This window comes from Cucurbita pepo, chromosome 17 (genome assembly GCF_057944985.1).
Source record: "Cucurbita pepo subsp. pepo isolate OVF chromosome 17, ASM5794498v1, whole genome shotgun sequence".
Classification (NCBI taxonomy): Eukaryota; Viridiplantae; Streptophyta; class Magnoliopsida; order Cucurbitales; family Cucurbitaceae; genus Cucurbita; species Cucurbita pepo.
This window is the reverse complement of record NC_141814.1, coordinates 10684627-10706738: the sequence shown is the minus strand read 5'-3', so window position 1 is coordinate 10706738 and position 22112 is coordinate 10684627. Positions and strand designations below refer to the sequence as shown.

The following is a 22112-nucleotide window of genomic DNA, read 5'->3' as shown; positions in this document are numbered from 1 at the left end:
AACTGTCCTAATTACTCCGATCCCAACGGAATAGGATCAAAATCTTGATTTAATCATTATTTCATACTAATTTATTAGGGTTTAGGGTAAAAAAAAAAAAAGATTAAAATATGATATTGCTAATTAAAAAAAAGAAACCCAATTTCATTTCTACATTAGAAACCCAACACAAAACAGACAGAATGGAAACAATTTGTACCTTAAATTCCTCAAAACATTCACACAATTCAAAAGTGGAACGAGCTAAATTTGTTTTTGGGTTCCCATTCCAAAGAACAAAACCAAAAGAAGAGATTTTGAATTATGATGCGCTTTGACCACCATTAACAAAGTCAACCCCCAGTTTCAAATCAAGCTCCATTCCACGGCTGAACAAATGCGCCGCCGTCGTAACCACCGCACATTTCCGCCCACTTGGTTTCTTCACCGCCTTCAACTTATTACCATTATTACCATTCCTTTTCCCTTCCACTGATGACGTGGATGATGATGATGTGGACTCAAGCGGTACTACCAACGGCATTTCGAAGTTAGTTCGCGCCTTCGATCCTCTCAACCGCCTCGCCGCCGCGTCGTATGCACGCGCCGCCTCTTCCGCTGTATCGAACGTTCCCAGCCAGTGTCTGCACCGTCCGATTCGGTCTCGTATCTCTGCCGACCACCGTCCCCACGGCCGCTTTCGTACTCCTCTATAACTCTTCTGCCCCGTAACGGCCGGCGTCTTTGACCCACTGGTTGAGGGAGGAATGTCGCCGAACAGGACTTTCCGGCCGACGACGGCGGCGATTCCGTCGAGCTGGGAGTCCGGCGGTGGGGATTGGGAGAATTGGGTTTGGAAGAAGGCTCTGTAGAGAGAGTCAATTGGCTGATCGGAAATCATGGCGGAAGAAGACGGTGACGCATGAAGAAGGATCGGTGGGGTTTTTATATTGGAAAGTAAAATAATTTAATGAATTTAAAAATTACTTTAAATTTAAAATATGGTTTATATTTATTATCAAAATTTTAAAATTATTTTTTTATTTTTGTCTTAAAATTTAGTTTTCATTTAATTCCTAAAATTTTAGATTTTACACATTACTCAATTTTCATCTTTCATCCTCTATATCAAATTTCAATTAATTTATTTAAAATTATTATAATATGATTTTTAATTAATGACTAGAAAACTAATAAAAATGATGGAAATTCCAGGTTAAAAGTGTAAAATCATTAAGCCGATGAAAGTAAAAATATAACATTTATAAAGTAAAATAAATACAAAATATAAATAAAAAAGGTTTTTTTTTTTTTTCTAAAATAAAATAATTTTATAAAGTCCTATCAATATCGATGAGACCGCAATCTCTCGCATTTATATACTTGCCTTTCGTTTGGCAGGAGGCATATACCCTTCAAATGACGTAAATACCCTTTTCATTTGTTGGAAATTACAATGATTTTTTTCTTAAAATTATTTTTTCAATAATATTCTTGTTGCGAATGTTTGTAACTTGAAAAACGCAGAACAAATATTTAATAAATTGACAGAAATTTAAAAGAGCAATTATACAGCTCAATAAATATTTTGACATTTTTTGGTCAAATCATTAAGTATCATTAATTAAATTATTAACGTCGAGATTTAAAAAAAATAAAAATTAAAGACTAAATTATAAACGAAAAAATATTAAGGATTATAGATTAAATGTTTTAATTAATATAGCTAAATATTGTTACTATGTATGTATGTATATATATATATATATATATATATATATATATTTATGCTTAAGAATAACTAGATATTTTAGTAAAACAAATATATGAGAAGTTAATCAAATATTTGAATTCCATGAGAAAAAAAAAATAAGATTGTAACGACGTCGTTTGGGGGAGATCTCGAGGGAAAATCATAGCCGTTGGTTTAAAAAAGATGAAGCAATCGACGTCATGGTGGCGTCAAGAGAAAAGATAGTTTGACTGCTTGGCTTAATTTGTGGTGTATTTAAAGACCTTTTTTTGGTATTAATTATATTGATTGTTTAATTAATTGCAATTTGTGATGAGAAATAATCCAGTACGGTCAGGCACACCGTAATACCCGTGTAAAAGCATGCCATGTCGATATATATATACAATTTAAAATTAAAATAAATTAGTAAATATGCATTAAACATAGGAAATAAATATTTCAAATTTTCGGAAAGAAAGATGCGACACAGAAATAATTTAATATTTTAATCGAGAGGGGTACTTTCGTCAACAAATGGGAATTTTAAGTGCGACATGACGTTTCAATCCAAAAAAAAGGTCTTGTTGTATTGTATTGTATTGGGACCATGATGCTGGAAGGGGAAAAAATGACACATGATACATGAGGTGACGTGGAGTTCAAGCTCAGCAGCAACGTCAGCATCAATTCCACGTCGGACTACTACTATCACCAGACAGTTACAAGCAAATTATTTAACAAAGGAATGAGGCCATGATTTGTTATACATATGGGAACTTATATGTTACAATCATTATAATACTGAATCATGGAAACTAAGCAAGTTTCAATACATCCACGACAGGTCTTGCCTGAACGATATGCTTCTCGCGGCGCCATGGACGCCCCTCTCGGAGATTTGAGGGCAGTCTTCCACGACCAGCGACTCGAGTTTGTATGCATCGACAAGCGGTTTCAACCCATCGTCGGTGATTCCCAAGCATTTTCTTAGTCGTAAGTTTTGCAGCTGAGGGAACTGGCTCACTAGTTGCAGCCCCTCGTCGCTTATTTCTTGGCATCTTACAAGCTCTAGAGTTTCGAGATAGGAGGCCGAGCAGAGCGCTTCCAATCCCATGTCGTTGAACGAGTAGACGTGATCGAGGGCGAGCTCTTGGATTGGACACTTGTGAACTAGAACTAGGATCCCATTGAGGGAAAATGAAGATAGTGAGGGGAATTCACCATCTGCAAATGAGATTCTAACTGATTCGAGATGGGCGCAGTTATCCGCTAAGGCTTTTAAGCTCTCGTCTGTTAATCTCAGTGTGTTGTGGGCTAACAATGGAAGTGAAAAATCCGATGGAACTCGGAGGGAAATCGAGCGGAGATTATGCGATTCTCGAGCCAAGCTTATTATATCACAATCTCTAACTCCAACACACATATCTAAGTGAACTTTCTGTAAGTTCTTGCACTTTCCCAATACACAGGCAAGTCCTCTCCCTGGACTGATTATGCAGTTCACCAAGCTAAGTTCCAACATATCATCACAAAGGATCCACTGCTTTTGCCATCGGTCCACAGCTAAACGATCGTAAACCTTCATGTATCGGTAGTTAGCATCGACTTCGAACTGTAGCCGCTTCAACTTTCGCCAGCTATGGCCTAGCTTAATCAGATCACCTTCCCCAATTGCTCTACAGTTCCTGATCGAGAGATCTTCAAGTGTTCCAAGTTTTCCGAGGTATTCAAGCCATTCGACACTGCTGACATTCAAACATCGGATAAGATGAAGAACAGTGAGGTTTTTGCATCCAACCGCAATTGAGAATATGCCACATCCCGTGATTCTTGGAGTGAAGTTCAGCTTCAGAGATGAAAGCTTGTAGCAGGACGTTAAATGGCGAAGTCCAACATCGGTGATAAACGTGCAATAGCTTAAGGTTAGATCAGTGAGACATGGACAATGGTTGGAGAGGATGAATAGTCCACGATCATCCAATTGCTTCCCAAGTTTCGACATCCAACCCGAATACGTGATTTCAATTCGTGTTAAATTCGGAAACCTGAGACACAGAGATGTCAAAGCTTCATCTGCAGGGTCTAATCCACAACCAACTCGAAGAAAGTGTCTGTTTTCTTTGTCCAAACCATGAAGACGCTTACACGATAACGCCAAAGAGTTCCGGTCGATGGTTTTCTTAACTCTATTCAATATCTCCCAAATCAATACTTCAGGTAAACTATCCATTACAACAAGGCAGTTCTGCAACACAAGACAACATCCATTAACTAAGATTTGGTAGGAAGGTGAGCCAAACACAGCAAAAAAACAGAACGATAACTCGAAACCGAATGAAATATCCCGAAATCGTCTCGCCGGTCGACAGTCGAAACAAAGATCATACCAACACAGTCCAGAATGTCAAAACATGTATGCTTCACATAATCAAACCCAGATATCTTCCAATATGAATATGATAGAAACCAGAAAGTAAACAATTGGCCACTCACAATGGTTCTAACTCATTGATACATAATATGAAGATTTAGAGTTTGAATCAACAAGAAACGCAGAACTCCAGATTTAAAGAGGAACTTGAAATAATCATCGAAGCAAAACCACAAATCAATAGAAGTAGAACAAGGGATCATCAAGAACGATCAATATAATAAATAAATAAAAAATGATGATTAATAATCGAATTAACGAGGGAAATAAGCAAGATGGGATGAATTGAACCCCATCAACAGAGACGATTCAACCCTAATTCATCAACTGCTTTCAAAAGACATGAACAAAATTGAAACCCGAGATCTACGAGAAGAATTCAGAAATTTCACCTGAAAATGGAAAGAGATAACGACTGGAATTCAGATGGATCGAACCAGTTTCCTTCCGATTACGATCTACAGACAAGGGAATATCAAATAGGGTTGATACATAGATATTTATGCGGAAAAGGACATTGAAATCGATTGAAGTTCGCCCCAAAAATATCGCGCTGTTCATAAATGTGTACCTGGTTTATAAATGTCAGAGACCCACCACAGAAAAAGGGGGGAAAGATCGGTTTCGTTGCTTAGCGAGGAGATCGGAGCTCCAGCGTTCCTAAAGGATTTAGTATTGGGAATTTTGAGTGTCGCTTGTTCTTCGCATTTTGATCGGTGATTAACAACTACCATGTTATCACCCAACACAATTTTCTCTATTTCTTACATTATACTCGAAATTTATTAATTTACTCCATCCTTATTTAGTAGAAATATTTGGTCTCATATTTGCAGTTTAATCTCTACATTAAAAATTTCATCAAAACTAAATGAAATCTGCTTACAATTTTACTTCATAAACACGTGGGTATGAAATTTCACTTACCCGAGTTTTAAGAGTTGAATCATCAAGGGTTTAAATTATTCACTCATGGAAATTTAAGAGTTAAATTGATAGGATATATCATTTAATTAATTAATACTGTATTATTAATTTGATAAAAGTATGTTGGTTTTGTATTCAGTAGAGGTGTTCATATAACTTAATAGCCTGATCAAACCTAGATTATCTAACAAAAACCATAAGGTTAGATTGGGTTAGCTTTTTTTTTTCTTCTTCTTCTTCGTAATACTTGGAAAGACCAATCAATGGTTGACTCTGAAATGATACGTTGAAAGTCTTGCAAAGGAAGAAAAGCGTTGCTATTCTCTAGAAAGAACCTTCCTTCTATTCCTTACGTCAAGGCTCTTCCTAGTTCGTGCTAGTTTAGCATGTATCTACCCTGAAGGAATATTGAATTTCATTGTCTTTCCTGGCCATGAAAGAATACCCCAATATGAAGATATGAAGTCAAATAATCAAGGTAGGGATTGTTGGCTTGGAACTCGAGCAATCTCCTCTCATACACTGAGAAGCTAGCTTCTCCGCCTGAATGAACTTTTGGCAGTGAGTCGAAAGTCTTAGGGAGAAGTTCTCTCCTATTTAGGACTATTTTCACTTCTTTGAGTACCAAAAAAACTGTGCTAAGATAGCCCTCACGGTTAGAAAAGAAAATGAAATTGATAACTACACAAAAATATTTGCCGTCATTTGTGTTAGTGCGGTTAAATTTTGGGCTATGATGGTGAAATATGAATTGTGTTAATTTCCTGAAACGGTTTATTGTAGAGAAGTTTCTTTTTGTCATTTTTTTTTTTTATCAATGTTGGTCTAGTCGAGATTCGTCCATGTCCAATCTCAATGGACAAACCTTCGATTCGATCCGCTCCTAGCTCTATAATCCAATCGTCTTCCCTAGTCTCATCAAGCCCTCCTCTTGAGAGCCTAGCCCTCTTTCTCAACTCGAGTCTGAAGTTCAGCTTACTCGACTTCCATTCTTGAATAATCCACTCACAAATCTCTTCTTTTGTACACTAGGTGCGAGGTAGTTGTACAACAATTTGCTCATTTGTTGAATGGGACTGAAACCGTCTTTTCCGTGCGATTTGAAACTTGCAATTTTGAATCGAAGAGTCTAATTGGAGTTTAATTTGCTCACAAGAGTTGATATTCTAACCACAATGCGTTAAAATTCACCTAACAGATCATCTTAGATTCAAACAGAAATAAATGCATCTGAACCAGGCAGCAGTGCAACACAAAGATTTAAATACATAATTATAGCAGTAGCGATCACGCTTTTTAAACTTTGAGGGGAAGCCCGAAAAGAAAAGAATAAAGAGGAAAATATTTGTTAGCGGTGGGCTTGGATGGGTACAAATGGTATCATGGCTACACATCAGACGATGTACCAGTGAGGAGATTGATCCCTGAATGAGGTAGACACGAGGCGGTGTGCCAGCAAGGACGCTGGACCCCGAAGGAGAGCGGATTGGAGGGTCCCACATCAATTGGAGAAAGGAACGAGTGTCAGCAAGGATGCTAGGCCTCGAAGGAGGGTGGATCGTGAGATCCCACATCGGTTGGAGAGGGGAACGAAACATTCTTTATATAGGTAGGAAACCTCTCCCAAACGCGCGTTTAACTTTGAGGGGAAGCTCGAAAGGGAAAACTCAAAGAGAACAATTTCTCATACCAGATTACAAAAGAATCAAATCGGATATGACTAAATCTGTCATGACTAAATCCAATCTAATATATGACTAAATCTGGCATGACTAAATCCAATCTAATATAGCTTGGTAAACTAATATTTTCCTTGGAACGCTATTATATGGGGTTACAGAATCAAATCAGAAGTAAAAATATTAGACAGTTTACACCAAGATATAGCTTGGTAAACAACATTGTCGAAAAGTTTTGTGTAGGTCTGTGTCGTTTCTGCAAATATTCTCTAATTGCTTTCTTTCCACAGATTCCAAAAGAAAGCCATGATGAGGTTTTTCCATAATAGGGCTTTTGCGTTCTTGAAAGGGTGGTACGTTAAGGTCATATCCAAAAAAATCCTTTACCTCCCTAGGAAATGTGAGATGCCATCCGAATATATTGAGAATCGTTGTCCAGAAATTTTGAGTGTATTTGCATTCCATAAACAAGTGACTTTGTGATTATTGCTTCTACTTTTTCTCTCATGTCCATCATCAAGGATTTTGTAGAAAAGACCCGTCTGCGTTGGGGAGCCAAGTCAGTGAGTCTTCTTTGTTTGACAATACCACAGGGGCAAGGTCAAGGCTTAATTCGGCCCACTCTGTTGCTTCATTATCCTTTAGATTCCTCCCAAGCTTCAAGTCCCAAAATTTGTTGACAACATTCCACGTTTCTTTAATCGTGGCTTTTTGGTTGTGAGAAAGCCTGTACAAAAGTGGATACTTCAAAGCTAGCATGGTGTTTTCAATCCATGGGTTGGTCCAAAATGATGTGCTTCCCCCATTTCCCACCTTATGGCGAGTTCGGTGGGTGATGGAGATTTTGATGGAGGGAGGTGATCTTTGTTTGACGTAGGAGTATATTTAGCCTTTATAAGATTTCGCCATAAGGCCTTTTGTTCGTGATGATATCTCCATATCCATTTGGCGAGGAGAGCTGTGTTCTTCTTCCTTATTGAGAGAAGACCGAGACCTCCTTTTTCTGTTGGGAGGTTTATAATATTCCAACGAAACAAGGTGCGCACTATCTTTCCACAAGTAATTTATGAAAAGCCTTTCTATATTTGCGGCCACTTTTTGTGGCATTTCAAATAGAGACATATAGTAGTTAGGGAGGTTGGATAATGTGGCTTGTATTAGGGTAAGTCGTATAACCATGTGATGACCATGTTGACAACCTTCTTTCTATTTTCTCAATAATAATCTTCCAGAAGGAAAAGGATTTGTGATTTCCTTTTTAGAGGCCGTCCTAGGTACATATTCGGCCATTCTCCCTTTTTACAACCATATCTGCAAGCAAATTCTTCAATGATCTCTGTGCTAATATTGATGCCCATGATCTCTGTTTTTTGGATATTGATATTTTGTCCAGAGAATCCTTCGAAGGTTTTTATCGTCTCAATCATGTTTTTTATGGAAGAGGCATTCACCAAATCGGAAAAGAGGATTGTGTCATCTGCGAACTGAAGGTGGTTTATGCTCAAGCCTTCATTACCAATCTGAAAACCTTTGATCTGCCCTTCGTATTCTGCCTTTGTCAGTAGGTGACTGAGACAGTCCATTACCATGATGAAGAGAAAAGGGGATAGTGGGTCTCCTTGTCTCAGGCCCCGTGTGGCATAAATTTTCCCTCTCGGTCTTCCATTGATGATGATGGAGAAATTTGTGGATGAGATGCATCCTTTAATCCACCTTCGCCATTTTGGGCCAAAGCCTTTTGCCACAAGAATGTTTTCGAGGAAAGTCCAATCAACCTTGTCGAAGGCCTTTTCCATGTCAAGTTTAATGACTACGCCTTTTTGTTTTTTTCTTTCCCATTCATCAATGAGTTCGTTGGCCATGAGGGATGCATCAAGAATTTATCATTTATGCTGAATTTGACAAGGAGGAAGAACTGCTATTGATGGCGTACACAAAGAAAAGTAAAGTTGAAAGAGAAGGCATTTGGTTTCTCGATTCCGAGTGCTCAAATCATATGACAGTGGACAAAACATGGTTCGTTGAGCTTGACGAAAGTTTCAAACACATGGTCAGGTTGGGAAATAGCTCAAAATTGGCAGTTGAAGAAAGAGGCAGTGTCAGATTCGAAGTTGAAGATATCACACAAACCGTGACAAATGTCTACTATGTCCCCAATCTCACCAACAATTTGCTAAGCATAGAGCAATTACTGGAGGAGAAGCACTTGGTGATCTTAATCAAAGAAGAAACCTGTAGAATCTATCATCAACAAAGGGACCTAATAATGAACACATAAATGATGGTGAATAGCATCTTCTCCGTTCATGCAAAGATGAAGCCATTGGTTGACAAATGTTTGAAAACAGAAGATGAAAGATTTGGAGGTCCAGAATGTGGCAACGAAGGTAGCAAAAGCAGAGGAGATAAAAGAGAAGGAGGTCACCTGTGACAGCGAAAAGGAGTTAGAAGAAGATGCATCTAGGAGGATGGAAGAATTAATTCAGAAGAATGTTTAAGAAAGGCTAAACTCTGAAGATACTAAATTAGAAATACAAAAGCGAATGAAGGTTGCAAGAAGTTGTTTGATGATGTTGATGTGCAGCTTGAGAAAGAGAAAGAAGCCGCTCTTACTAACAAGACAAAAAAAAAAAAAAAAAAGAACAAGCACGGAAAGAAAACTAGATAAAATGCTAGAAGAGAATAGGGGAATGGTAGAAAAAGCTAAGCGACGATTAGCTCTGGAGCTACAGTGGAAGAAAGAAGAACAATATCGTGAGCTCGAGTTGATTTAGAGACAAAAAGAGGAGGTAGCTCGAAGAACTAAGCTAGATGATAAGAGTTTAAGTTATGTTTTGGAGTTAGTGAAGAGTCAAAAGCTTACCGACTATATGATACATACATAGAAGCGATAGATGAAAATACTGTAGAGGAAAATATTTCCTCTGACTCTTTAGCTGAAGCAAACTCTCCTAGTTCGAATAAGGCGAGGAATAAGAGACCACCAGTCTGGATGAGAGACTATGCAATAGGAGAAGCAAACTCTCCTAGTTCGAATAAGGCGAGGAATAAGAGACCACCAGTCTGGATGAGAGACTATGCAATAGGAGAAGCAAACTCTCCTAGTTCGAATAAGGCGAGGAATAAGAGACCACCAGTCTGGATGAGAGACTATGCAATAGGAGAAGATTTTTGTGAGGAAGATGATGAATCAGTCTGGATGAAAGACTATGCAGTAGGAGAAGTTTTTTGTAAAGAAGATGATGAAGCTCACCCGACCATGTTTACCACTAAACTTTGTCAACTTTGAAGACACATGGATTTAAAGACGCATTGAAGAGTGAAAAATGGAGGCAAGCCATTGATCTAGAGCAATAAACACAAATGGCACACGGAATTGATGAAGTTACCTCAGTAGAAGTAGTTAGCTCATGGAAGTTTGTGATATAAACTGATTAGTATTCGTGTTCGAGTAATTGTTAGGATTAGATTTGATTGAATTATTTGAATTAGATTTGATTTAGTCATACCAGATTTAGTCATCTCTGATTTGATTGTGTAATGTCATGTCCAATTTTGGTATTTTAAAGAATTGGTATTTTAATAAAAAAAAAATAGTAAATAGTTCATTGTAAAATTTTATTAAAAATTTTGGTATTTTAATCCTTTTTAAAATCAAATTTCAAAAAAAAAAAAAAAAAAAAAAAAAAAAAAAAAAAACTCATTGTATATTTTTCTTATTTTAAAATTATTATTATTATTATTTAATCAATTTTTTATTAAAAAAATTGCCTTCAAATGAATATTTTGTACTTTAAAATTTTTTATAGTCGGAGTGTTACGGTACCATCAAAATTAAATATTGATTATTATTATTATTATATAAGAGCTTAGTTTTGTTTGTAATTTAGAGATTATATTATTATAAATTTGTAAATGAAAAAAATAAACTAAATTGTTACCAAAAAAATATTTAAATATAATTTTAGGGAAAAAAATATTTTAGATTTTTTTTTAGATTAAATATTTTAAAAGCGCATGAATATAATACTTTGACAATATTACAAAATATATAGGACAAATATAAAGATAAAAGTAACATTTAAAATGTGAAATTTATTACACACGTTAATTACACATTTATTTACGGATAATTTCTTTAATTAATAAGATTCGAACGGTAAAAAAAAGGTCTTAGTTAATTCCATCCCATTCATTGAATGGGGAAGAATATTATTCAATGTTATCTATGTTGATACTTTTAATTTTTTAAAAATATTTAATGGTAATAATGATTTTATTTTATTTTTAACTTTTTTACCGGATTAAAAAAAGGTATTAATGAATAATTTAAAAATAAAATATTACTGTTTTTGGAAATTGGAGGGAATATTATTAAAACTTTAAAGATATTTTTAGAGAAAATAAAAAAAAAATCGTTTTTTTTATCGAGGATAAATTAATAAAAATTAACTTTGTATTTTGTCTAATTTTATTTTTATCATTTTTTTATGAAATAATGAGTACTTTATTTAATACTCCTTAAATTTTGAACTAATGTTTTTATCTATAAACTAAAGATTAAAAAAAAAATCAAATTTTTTTTATTAGAGGTGTTTATAAAATTTATTAATAGTTCAAAATTATTTTTAAAATAAAAAGAAGTTTTCAAAGTTAATTTAAAATTTTTAAAATTTTTTAAAGATACTTTTTCTAACCTATTTTCTTTCGTTTAAGAATATTAATTAAAATTTTGAAAGTTTAAGAGTATTTTAATGTTTGCATTAATCTAGTTCCTTATTTATCTAGGTGCACTGCATTTTCAAAAATCTTTCCGTCAAATCGGCTCGGTGTTGAACCGATCAATATACCAATAACTAAATTTTCAGTCAATTATGGAATACATGATATCAACTAGAGTGCATTAACAAATCTGCTACATCACACGTTCTTTCTTATGTCGATTATGATCTTATCTAACTTTGTTAACTTCGGTAAGATATGGACTTTTCATAATACCTTATGGGCAAAATTGAAGGATAATTTATTAGTTTAGCATTTTATTAATTTAACAATTGTTTTTTTTTTCTTTAATTATTAATCTGGGACATTAATTTCATTTAAGGTTTTATGAAAGTGAATTGCACCTTGATGATACAAACTCCATTTTGGAGTTCGATTGCAAGTTTATCAGCCCGGAACTTCGTCCGATACAGACTAATCTAGACACTTCTACTGTTCGCGAGGCTCTCGATTCTCACTGCAATGACTGGAGGTGTTCTTACGCGACGTTATGAGTTTTGTTTTAGCGCTATGCGTCGGCGCATTTGGTTTAGTGAAGCGATTGCTGCTTACGAGAGATTGCGGGAGTTCAAATCGAGGGATCAGTCTTCGTTGATTGCGCATTGTAAGTATAGACATGTAGTTGAAGCTCATGATTTTTGTATTGGGAAGAGATGGATTAGACGGGTGTTCGTAAGGATTTGCATTCATATTCGACATATTAGATATACGGTAATGAAGAAAACAGGGTGTAAGCCTAATGGTGCGTCTTGCAATAAGATTATTATTAAACTAGTTTATGAAAATGGAAGATTCAGGGATGCTCATGTGGTGTTTGATGAAATGCTTAAGAAGGATTGTACACCGAATGTTATCACGTAGCGTTGTTTCTTTTCTTCAGGGCTCTTTAAAAGCCCGTAGAGATTCTCATGCTATTTGATAGGATGATTAGATTTGGGGTTCAACTAAAAATGGACACTCATGTGATGCTCATGAGGCAATTTAGAAGAAGGGGGTTTGATCTGAGACCAGTGTTTTCTCTTTCTGAGTTTGCTTACAATGCCTTGCTTATGCTCTTGCGTAGAAGGGTTTGATAGATATGGCTAGAAAGTATGACAAGAGATGGCAGCGAAAGGTCTTTTACTGCAACAATTAGACCGTATCTGTTGTGAAATTCCACATTGGTTAGGGAGAGGAACAAAAAATTCTTTGCAAGGGTGTAGAAACCTCTCCCTAACAGACACGTCTATTATAGAGAGAATCTAGTTCTACTTCGACCAGTGCCTCGCATTGCCCAATGATTAGCTCTGATACCATTTGTAATAGCCTAAAAAGTCCACCACTAGCAGATATTGTCCTCTTCGGTGGCATCATGTCAATGTGAATTGCAACCATTAAACAGTAACTGCACTTTTGAGTGCTTGTAGACACATCTGATCGTGGATTCGTTATCACCCATATCAAGGTGTTTACAAGGAAAAACGAAGCTAACTTGGGGAGCATTGATCTAGACGATTCCATCATACAAAATTTTCAACGAGTACAGTGTGAGGTATTGAACTTGTTTCATGCACTCATCAATACATGAATATACAGTAGACATCCATGTACTTAGTTGCGAGAATTAGATATATTAAGTAAATACATGTATTAGATTGTATGACCATGGAAGATATTCAAAAAGGCCTATGCAAAGACTATTTACGTAGAGTTTTTCTCATCAAGTTAGAAGTAGAATATATCTCTTCCTCTATAAGCCATAAGTAAAAGTTATTCAATTGTCGTATCAAAGTCTAGTAGGGTCATCTTATCTTTATTCGCTCAAGTAAAATAAACAAGACGATATAGCATGATAAATATGAAAATACTATTATGCCTCCACATCAATGTTCTCTTTTATCTCAACCGTTGTATGCTTATAAAATCCTTGAGCTTCCTAATTGCAGGAATCAATGAATTGCAGAAATACTTAGTCTCCCAGTACTCACCATGAGTTTTTCCTCCCTCGAATCAAGATTTCATTCTCTTCCTACTGAACATTTTTGGCAATTGACCTCAAGCTTTGATGAGAAACAATGGGTCATTCAGATTCGTCAATCCTTAGAAGACGAAGAGCTTGAGGAGAAAGACAATGGAGTGGAAGACAATGAAGTTGAAGTATGCATATTCAATGTCCCCAAGCCTCTTATGGCCATTGATCCAAATTCCTATACTCCAAATGAAGTTTCAATTGGTCCATACCATCACTGGCGCGTAGAGCTGTATGAAATGGGGAGGCACAAGATTGCTGCAGCCAAAAGAGCTCAAAACCGCCTCCAAAGCCGCAACTTTCGTGACCTTGTTGATAAAATGACAAAGTATGAGCAAAAGACACGGGCGTGCTACCACAAATTCCTCAATTTAAACAGTGAAACATGGGCTTGGATGTTGGCCATGGATGCCTCTTTCCTGCTTGAATTCCTCCAAACGTGTACCATCACAAAAGAATATAGTCTCTCTAGGACATCCTCAAAGTTGTCATGTTCGGTGGACTATGATGGAAGGAAGCCAACAGATAATGCCATCCTAAGAGACATAGTGATGCTTGAGAATCAGATACCTTTATTTATTTTGAGAAACATGTTGGCATACCAGTATACATTTGTAGAACCATCTCAAGTGTTGGCTTCGATGTTGCTGGAACTGTATAATTATCTTTCTCCTTTCAAGGGGAAGAAGGAAGTGAAGGATGTTCAAGCATTGGTCCCGGAATGCTTTCATTTGCTTGATTTTCTGTACCGTATGATTACACCAATCTTGGCTAACAACCCATCTGAGATAATGGAAGATGATCACAATCACAAGGAACCCACCAAACAACACGTTGAAAGAAACTTTGAGCACTCGTTCTATCCTGTCCGTGAACTGGGAAAGCAAATTTGGAAGATTCTTTCAAAGCTAAACAGTGGCCCTGCACATTTATATAGAATCATAGTTGGTTCTAGACCTTTACAAGTGATCTTCAAACTTCCCTGGACAATCATCTCCAAACTTCCTGGAATTGGGATTCTGTTAAAGCCTCTAGAACACTTATGTTCGCTGATAACTGGCAAGGAAGAAGATGATGATGATCCAGAAGAGGGAAGTTCAAGAACACATGGAAAAGATAAACTTCATTTGCTGGAGGAAATATCAATTCCTTCAGTGTCTGAGCTGACTAAATCAGGCGTTCGTTTCTCGCGCAGCGACGGCATCTCGGCGGTGGCCTTTGACACAAAGGCAGTGAAATTCCACCTTCCCACCATTACTCTTGATGTGAATTCTGAAGTGGTATTGAGAAACTTGGTAGCTTATGAAGCTTCAAAACCATCAGGGGGTTTGGTTTTCACCTTATTCGTCGACCTAATGAATGGCATCATTGATACTGAGGAGGATGTTGAATTGTTGACGGCGGCAGGAATCATTAGGAACCATTTGAAGAGCAATGCGGAAGTCACTAAGCTCTGGAATGGGATGAGCAAATCCATCAAGTCGACCAAGGTGCCGTTCTTGGATAAGGCGATTGAAGATGTAAACAGGTATTACAGCAGCAGATGGAAGGTTAAAGCTATGAAGTTGGTGAAGAGATATGTGTTTGCTTCATGGCCATTGCTTACGCTTCTGGCTACCATTTTGCTGTTGGCCTTGACAGCATTGCAGGCATTTTGCTCTGTCTATAGCTGCTCTCGGTTTTCCCGTTATCTCAATACAGCCGAGGCCTAGCTGGTTCCCGTTTGCATCCAACCTTTTCTTTTTCAATTACTTCGGAACCAGTTGATTCTCGAGCCATTCGTTTTATTTCTCTCTTTGTGGTTATTAACAAGACGTACTGGGCCACTTGGTTCAAGGTTTTGTTTATGAAGTCGGAAAAAAGAATGCTTAAGAGTCAAAGAACCGTATTGTATATTGCATTAGAAATGCTATTAGAATTTTATATAAATAAAATATTTTTCAATAATTTTATTACAATATTTAATTTTAAATATTTTTCAACAATTTTAAATTTATTGAGTAGGTACAATATTCATACCATCCGATAACCCAATAAACCAAAATTACTCAACGATTATTTGGATTGGGTTAAATTTTTGAAAAATAAAAAAATCGGCTCAATTTGGTAGATGATATTTTTTAGTTAGGTCAATCGACCAACTTGAGCTTTATTTAAAAAAAAATAAAAATATTTAACGTTTGTAATCGACATTAGTGATGCATTGTAACTAATAAATATTTAATATTTAAAGCGTATTATATAAAATAAATAAAGTTGAGTTGGATTACGAAATATATTAAATTACTCCGGTCATCAACCAAATGAATTAAAATTTTTAAGTTTGATCTTAAAAAAATATTCGTGAAATAAAAGAATATTTTTAAATAGGAAAAAAAATATTTTTGAATTAAGGTTTAAATTTCTAACATTGTAATTATTTCTTAATTTATAACAAAAAAAAAAAAAAAAAAAAAAAAAATTGTTCTTCATCCACTGAAAGCTTCGGCCTTTATATCTTTCTTCTTCCATTTGGAGTGTGCTCCACAAACCCTAAAAAAACCGATAAAGAAGAACTTGTGTGGATTCCAATTCCATTAGAATACAGAAAAAAATATTCGAATGTGGGAATAATGGCCCCACCATCATAAACCTTTTCCCAATTTCTAAACCCTAATCTCTCTCTCTCTCTCTCTCTCTCTCAACCAATTCTGATATCGCCCCCTCGCATGCGTCTTCTATCGTCATTGACTCCACTTGGTCAGCATTTCCGTTTTCGCCTCAGAATCGCCATTTCCTTTCAATCCCACAATTTTCCCCGTCTGTTTACAATGGCTTCTTCCGAGGAATCGCTCAGAAATACCCTTTCTCAAAAGCAATCGGCTGTTGATGCCCAAGCTAATGCTGTTCGTGCCCTCAAGGCTGCTAAGGCTGCCAAGGCTGAGATTGATGCGGCTATTGAAGCTTTGAATGGGTTGAAGATCGAGAAGGCTTCGATTGAGAAGAAACTGCAGGCGGTTGTTACTGGGGCTGGTGGCGATGGCGCCTTGAACAGGGAGTCATTCCGTCAGGCTGTGAATAACACTCTTGAGAGGCGTTTGTTTTATATTCCGTCGTTCAAGATTTACCGTGGGGTTGCTGGATTGTACGATTATGGTCCTCCTGGTTGCGCTGTTAAATCCAATGTTCTTGCCTTTTGGCGCCAGGTTTGTTGATTGAACTTGCTTTTACTTCGATTTTTCGTAATGGGTATCAACCTGAAATTGATTAGAATTGTTCCGGAGTTTGTCCTTACTGTATTCAATTCAATTGTGACCAAGAAACTATCTTAGAGCTGTCGTTTTGTTTTTGTTTTTGTTTTTTTAAATTTTTTTGCAGCATTTTGTTCTTGAAGAAAATATGTTGGAAGTTGACTGTCCTTGTGTGACACCGGAAGCTGTCCTGAAAGCATCTGGTCACGTGGATAAGTTCACGGACCTTATGGTCAAGGATGAGAAAACTGGGACCTGCTACAGGGCAGATCACTTGCTTAAGGATTTCTGTAATGAAAAACTTCAGAAAGATCTTAGCATATCCTCTGAGAAGGCTGCAGAATTTAAGCACGTTCTTGCAATCATGGATGATCTCTCTGCTGAACAGCTGGGTGCTAAAATTAAGGAATATGGTATTGTTGCCCCAGATACTAAGAACCCACTGTCTGATCCTTATCCATTCAACTTAATGTTTCAGACATCAATTGGCCCATCAGGCTTGCTTCCTGGGTGAGTATTTGATCCAAATTTACACTTTCATTTGTATAAACTTCACTTCTGAATCAGTATTTGTAAGAATTTTCTGCTTAAGTTACAACTTCTTGCGATTTAGTTCATCATACTGTTACACAGAAGAGAAAATGGTTGATTTTTTGTTCTCATTCCATGTTATGCCACCTTTCGTTTATCCGACTCTTAGTCAGTGCAATTCGTTACGTGATTAACTCAGATGTGTATATATGTTAATGATGCAGGTACATGCGCCCCGAAACAGCGCAGGGCATATTTGTCAATTTCAAAGATTTATATTATTACAATGGAAACAAACTGCCCTTTGCTGCAGCACAAATTGGGCAAGCTTTCAGAAATGAGGTTGCTCACTTAGTTTTTAGCTTCTTAATTATATTTACAATTTATGGATGAGACTTAGCATTACAAGAATGACCTGTATTTTACTTTGTTTTCAATTCCCATGTCTATTATTTTCGGGTTCTTGCGACTGTTGCTTTCAAAATGGTTCTTGTTGCTAGCCCTTGTCCAAGGTTCATCTGTTTTGTTTCCTTTGGTGTGTATGTTCAATTTTCAGTCTATCTGTTTTACTACAGATATCTCCTCGTCAAGGTCTTCTTAGGGTTCGTGAATTCACACTAGCGGAGATCGAGCACTTTGTTGATCCTGAAGACAAATCCCACCCAAAATTCACTGATGTTGCGAACTTGGAGTTTCTGATGTTTCCAAGGGAGGAGCAAATGTCTGGTAAATCTGCCAGGATAATTCCCTTGGGTGAAGCTGTTGCTAAGGTTTGTGTACTGAATATCTCTACTTCTCATATTCCCACTAGCATGTCTCTTGTATCTTTGTGCTAGGTTGATATGATATATTGTGACGCAGGGAACTGTAAACAATGAAACTCTTGGCTACTTCATTGGGAGAGTATATCTTTTCCTAACTCGCCTTGGCATAGACAAAAACCGTTTGCGTTTCCGGCAGCACCTTGCAAATGAAATGGCTCATTATGCAGCTGACTGTTGGGATGCTGAGATTGAATCTTCATATGGTTGGATTGAATGTGTTGGTATTGCTGACAGATCTGCATATGATTTACATGCCCACACGGTACGAATTCAGCTAAGCTTATCTTTTCCAAATAGTTGTAATTCAAGATAATCTCTTCAATTTGATGGCAGATATTTCAAAACTAGTTTAGTTTTCATTGAGTTCCATTAACTCCCCTATTGCTTGGTAGGATTTATAAGATTGAAGTGTCTTCAAGAGTTCTACCATTGAGATTGTGTTTGTATTTGTGAGATCCCATGTCGGTTGGAGAGGGGAACGAAACATTTTTTATAAGAGTGTGGAGACCTCTCCCTGGGAGACGCATTTTAAATACCTTGAGGGGAAGCCTAAAGAGGACAATATCTACTAGCAGTGGGCTTGGGCCGTTACAGTAGTTGTATGTAAATGAACTCTCATATTTTTCCTTTACCTCTCCTTTTAATAGGAAAAAAGTGGTGTTCCTCTTGTAGCCCACGAGAAATTCGCGGAACCAAGAGAAGTTGAGGTACTTGTTATATCTGAAGTTTTCTGAGATCTGTGAATATCTTCATGAGAAAAAGAATTGTTCTAATGCTTTACATTCACTCATGATATTAAATTTCAGAAATTGGTCATTGCTCCTGTTAAGAAAGAACTCGGCCTCGCTTTCAAGGGAAGTCAAAAGAACGTTGTGGAAGCTTTGGAGGTAACTTATGGATTTTTTTTTTCGGCCGAGCGATTTGTGGCATCTGTAATTTTTGGAAAACCTGACTGGCATAGTATTGCAATTATTTTAGGCGATGAAGGAGAAAGAAGCCTTGGAAATGAAGGCAAATCTAGAATCCAATGGAGAGGTGGAGTTCTATGTCTGCACACTGGGGAAGAATGTGTTGATCAAGAAGAGTATGGTTGCAATTTCGAAGGAGAAAAAGAAGGAACATCAGAGGGTTTTCACACCATCCGTGATCGAACCCTCTTTCGGTATTGGTCGGATTATCTATTGCCTCTTTGAACACTCTTACTACATGAGACCAAGTAAAGGTGGGGATGAGCAGCTAAACGTCTTTAGATTTCCACCCCTCGTTGCACCTATCAAGTGCACAGTTTTCCCACTTGTTCAGAATGAGCAGTACGAGCAGGTCGCCAAAGTTATCTCGAAGTCGTTAACTCTATCTGGCATTTCCCATAAAATCGACATTACAGGTATTCGAACATAACTTTCGATTTTGTTTTGCTTTTAAGTTCTAAGAAATGAATGTAAACTTGGAGATGAAACATAGGATGAATGATAATATTGTTTTGCTGTTCTTCCCTGTTTGGTTTAGAATCCTGATATCCTTACCTTTTTCTGCATTGAAATAACTATACTCATTATGTTTTTCGCAATCACTGTCGATTCAGGCACATCTATAGGAAAACGATATGCACGAACAGACGAGCTTGGCGTTCCTTTCGCAATCACTGTTGATTCAACATCTTCAGTGACAATTCGAGAGAGGGATAGCAAAGACCAAATTCGTGTGAGCGTGGACGAGGCAGCCTCGGTCGTGAAAGATGTAACGGACGGCCTAAGAACATGGGAAAATGTATGGTCTACATTCCCCCATCACGCCTCTGCAGCTGCAGAAGATTGAATTTTTACCTTAAGCAGGTTCTCCAGTTACTTTTTTTGTAGTTGATTGCAAGATCCTTATTTTAACCTATAAAAGTATTTACCATGGATAATACTTGAAGATTCTTCTTTAATTTCATAAAAAAAAAAAAAAAAAAAGTATTTAACTTTTTTTATTAAGGTATAAACTCCATAAGGTTTTAGTATAATGCCACCAATGCTTGCTGGGATTTGTTTCCACCACATTTTTCTTTGCCTTGTCACTGCCTATGTGGCAGAGATAGAGACACGCATGCATATCTATTCCCTTCTCATTTTAATAAACAAATATCTAGTCATTAATTTTTATCTTTTTTTTTTTTTTCATATTTCATTATATAATGTTTTAATTTGAATTTTACAATTGAGATATACATAGTGAATGAGAGATATATTATTTTTTAAACTTTTAATTTGAGAACTATTATAATTTAACTTATTTTTTAATTCTATAAAATTTGAGAAGTCTAATATTAATATTAACCCAAAAAAAAAGTTAAAAAAAAATTAATCTTATAACTCATGAGTAGTTTGTGCATTTAATGTAAATTTAATTGTGATAGTTTCATAAATTTAATTATTTTGGTTTCTTAAAATAACTAATACATATTTAATGTTGTAGAATTTAAAAAACATAGATTAAATTATAAATTAGGTTCTTACGCCTAAACTTTAAAAATGTTATTAATATTATATATTTCGTATTAATATATTTAAAAATTTTAAAATATTTAAAAAATAGTCAAATTTTGTTACTAATTTATTAGATATATAATTAAAAATTAAAAGACGACATCAAATTTAAAATTTAAGTTTTTATTAGATAATTTCAATAAACTTGAATTTACTGTTTTTTTTTTTTTTTTTTTTAATTGAGACACATGGATAAACATGAAAATCGTGTAATTTGACTAAAAAAAAAAAAATATATAGAAATCGATTTAACATTAACATAATTTAATATGCTTCATTTTGAAAACTTCCAATTGCCATATTTTTACGTTTCCCTTCCAATGTCAAAACCAAGGGCTGGCACTGGCAGAGTAACACTCTATGGGCAAAGCACGTACAAAGACCAAAAACCCCCTACAACATTACCAGAAGACAAGGGCATATTCGGAAAAATAAAATCTGTGAAGTTACAGATTTACCCCTCCCGCAAACCTTTAAGTCCAATTTCCAACGGTGAAACTTCATCACTTAACCAACCCTCTCATTCTCACATGCAACTTTCAACTTCCCGTCTTTAATGGCGAACAAAACCGCTCCATCTTCCCGCCGCCTCTGTCTCTGTGCTCCGACCACTCATCCTGGCTCCTTCCGCTGCAGTCTCCACCGTCGTATGCGGAAGGCCTCCAACAAAATGCCGCCGCTTCCTCCGCCTGGAAACCTATCGAAGGCCGCCTCCGCGACAGATCTCGTTAAGGCGTTTCTTATGCAGGTAATCAAGCCGTCGAGTCAAGATCTCCAGAGAAGGAGGAATTTCCAGCCTAAGCCTTCTCGATTCTGTAATGCCGCTTCCGACTATGGATTGGCGGTTTCTTGATCGTGAATCGCGTACGTATATACGTAATGATTCTCTTTGTCGTACGTCTCTGTTTTCCGAGGGAATTTTGCGTGTTGTTTAGGTGAAAGCGTAATTCAAACCAATGATTAAGCGTTCGTTTCCTTTTTTTTATGACGAGGTGGATGATGATGAATTCGCTTGTGAAATTTGAGAGACCTTTTTTGATTTGGTAGATGTTCGAGTAATTTATTGAATTGTTGATGAAGATCAAAGAGTGATCTCAGTAGTTTGTTGCTCTGTTTGATTGCACTGAAGTGAATTTGATTTGTACATAATTAGCGGACGGCTCTTCCAAATGTTGTTGCGTTTAGTCATGTTAGTGAATTTGAGTAGCAAATTTAGTGAACTTTCATCTTAGCTTCTGTAGTTTTAAGATTTTAAATCCTTTACAACTTCGAACCAAAATTAGGGCAAAATATTGATGGGCCGATGGTTCCCCGTTTTCATTCCCTTCCCATTTCATTCACAATTTGTGCGAAATTTCTCAGTTAATATCATGAAGACTAAGGTGGAGAATTTTCGAAGATCAATCCCATAGTTTTATTGTTATTATTATTATTATTATTTAAATAAAATATTTTTTGGAA

The 22112-nt window shown here is 36.3% G+C and overlaps 4 protein-coding genes across 5 annotated transcripts; 2 read left to right on the top strand and 2 right to left on the bottom strand.

Moving 5' to 3' along the window:
* Nucleotides 1–301: 301 nt before the first annotated feature.
* LOC111778787 (ethylene-responsive transcription factor ERF084) lies at nucleotides 302–880 on the bottom strand. The gene has a single exon (XM_023658762.2). The coding sequence runs from the start codon at nucleotides 878–880 to the stop codon at nucleotides 302–304; it is 579 nt and encodes a 192-aa protein (XP_023514530.2).
* Nucleotides 881–2454: 1574 nt separating this feature from the next.
* LOC111779215 (RNI-like superfamily protein) lies at nucleotides 2455–4908 on the bottom strand. 2 transcript variants are annotated; one of them, XM_023659311.2, is made up of 2 exons: nucleotides 4538–4908; nucleotides 2455–3959 (listed from the first exon to the last, which is right to left on the bottom strand). In XM_023659311.2, the coding sequence occupies exon 2, from the start codon at nucleotides 3942–3944 to the stop codon at nucleotides 2541–2543; it is 1404 nt and encodes a 467-aa protein (XP_023515079.2). In that variant the 5' UTR covers nucleotides 3945–3959; nucleotides 4538–4908; the 3' UTR covers nucleotides 2455–2540. The 2 variants fall into 2 exon arrangements, with proteins under 2 accessions (XP_023515079.2, XP_023515080.2); XM_023659312.2 differs by having other exon boundaries at nucleotides 4717–4908.
* Nucleotides 4909–11948: 7040 nt separating this feature from the next.
* LOC111779155 (putative UPF0481 protein At3g02645) lies at nucleotides 11949–15410 on the top strand. Its single transcript, XM_087118986.1, has one exon. The coding sequence runs from the start codon at nucleotides 13502–13504 to the stop codon at nucleotides 15251–15253; it is 1752 nt and encodes a 583-aa protein (XP_086975112.1). The 5' UTR covers nucleotides 11949–13501; the 3' UTR covers nucleotides 15254–15410.
* Nucleotides 15411–16071: 661 nt separating this feature from the next.
* On the top strand, nucleotides 16072–20034 carry LOC111778846 (glycine--tRNA ligase, mitochondrial 1). Its single transcript, XM_023658829.2, has 9 exons — nucleotides 16072–16726; nucleotides 16899–17281; nucleotides 17527–17644; nucleotides 17878–18072; nucleotides 18164–18388; nucleotides 18774–18833; nucleotides 18933–19013; nucleotides 19105–19510; nucleotides 19709–20034. The coding sequence occupies exons 1-9, from the start codon at nucleotides 16250–16252 to the stop codon at nucleotides 19939–19941; spliced, it is 2178 nt and encodes a 725-aa protein (XP_023514597.2). The 5' UTR covers nucleotides 16072–16249; the 3' UTR covers nucleotides 19942–20034.
* Nucleotides 20035–22112: the final 2078 nt, after the last annotated feature.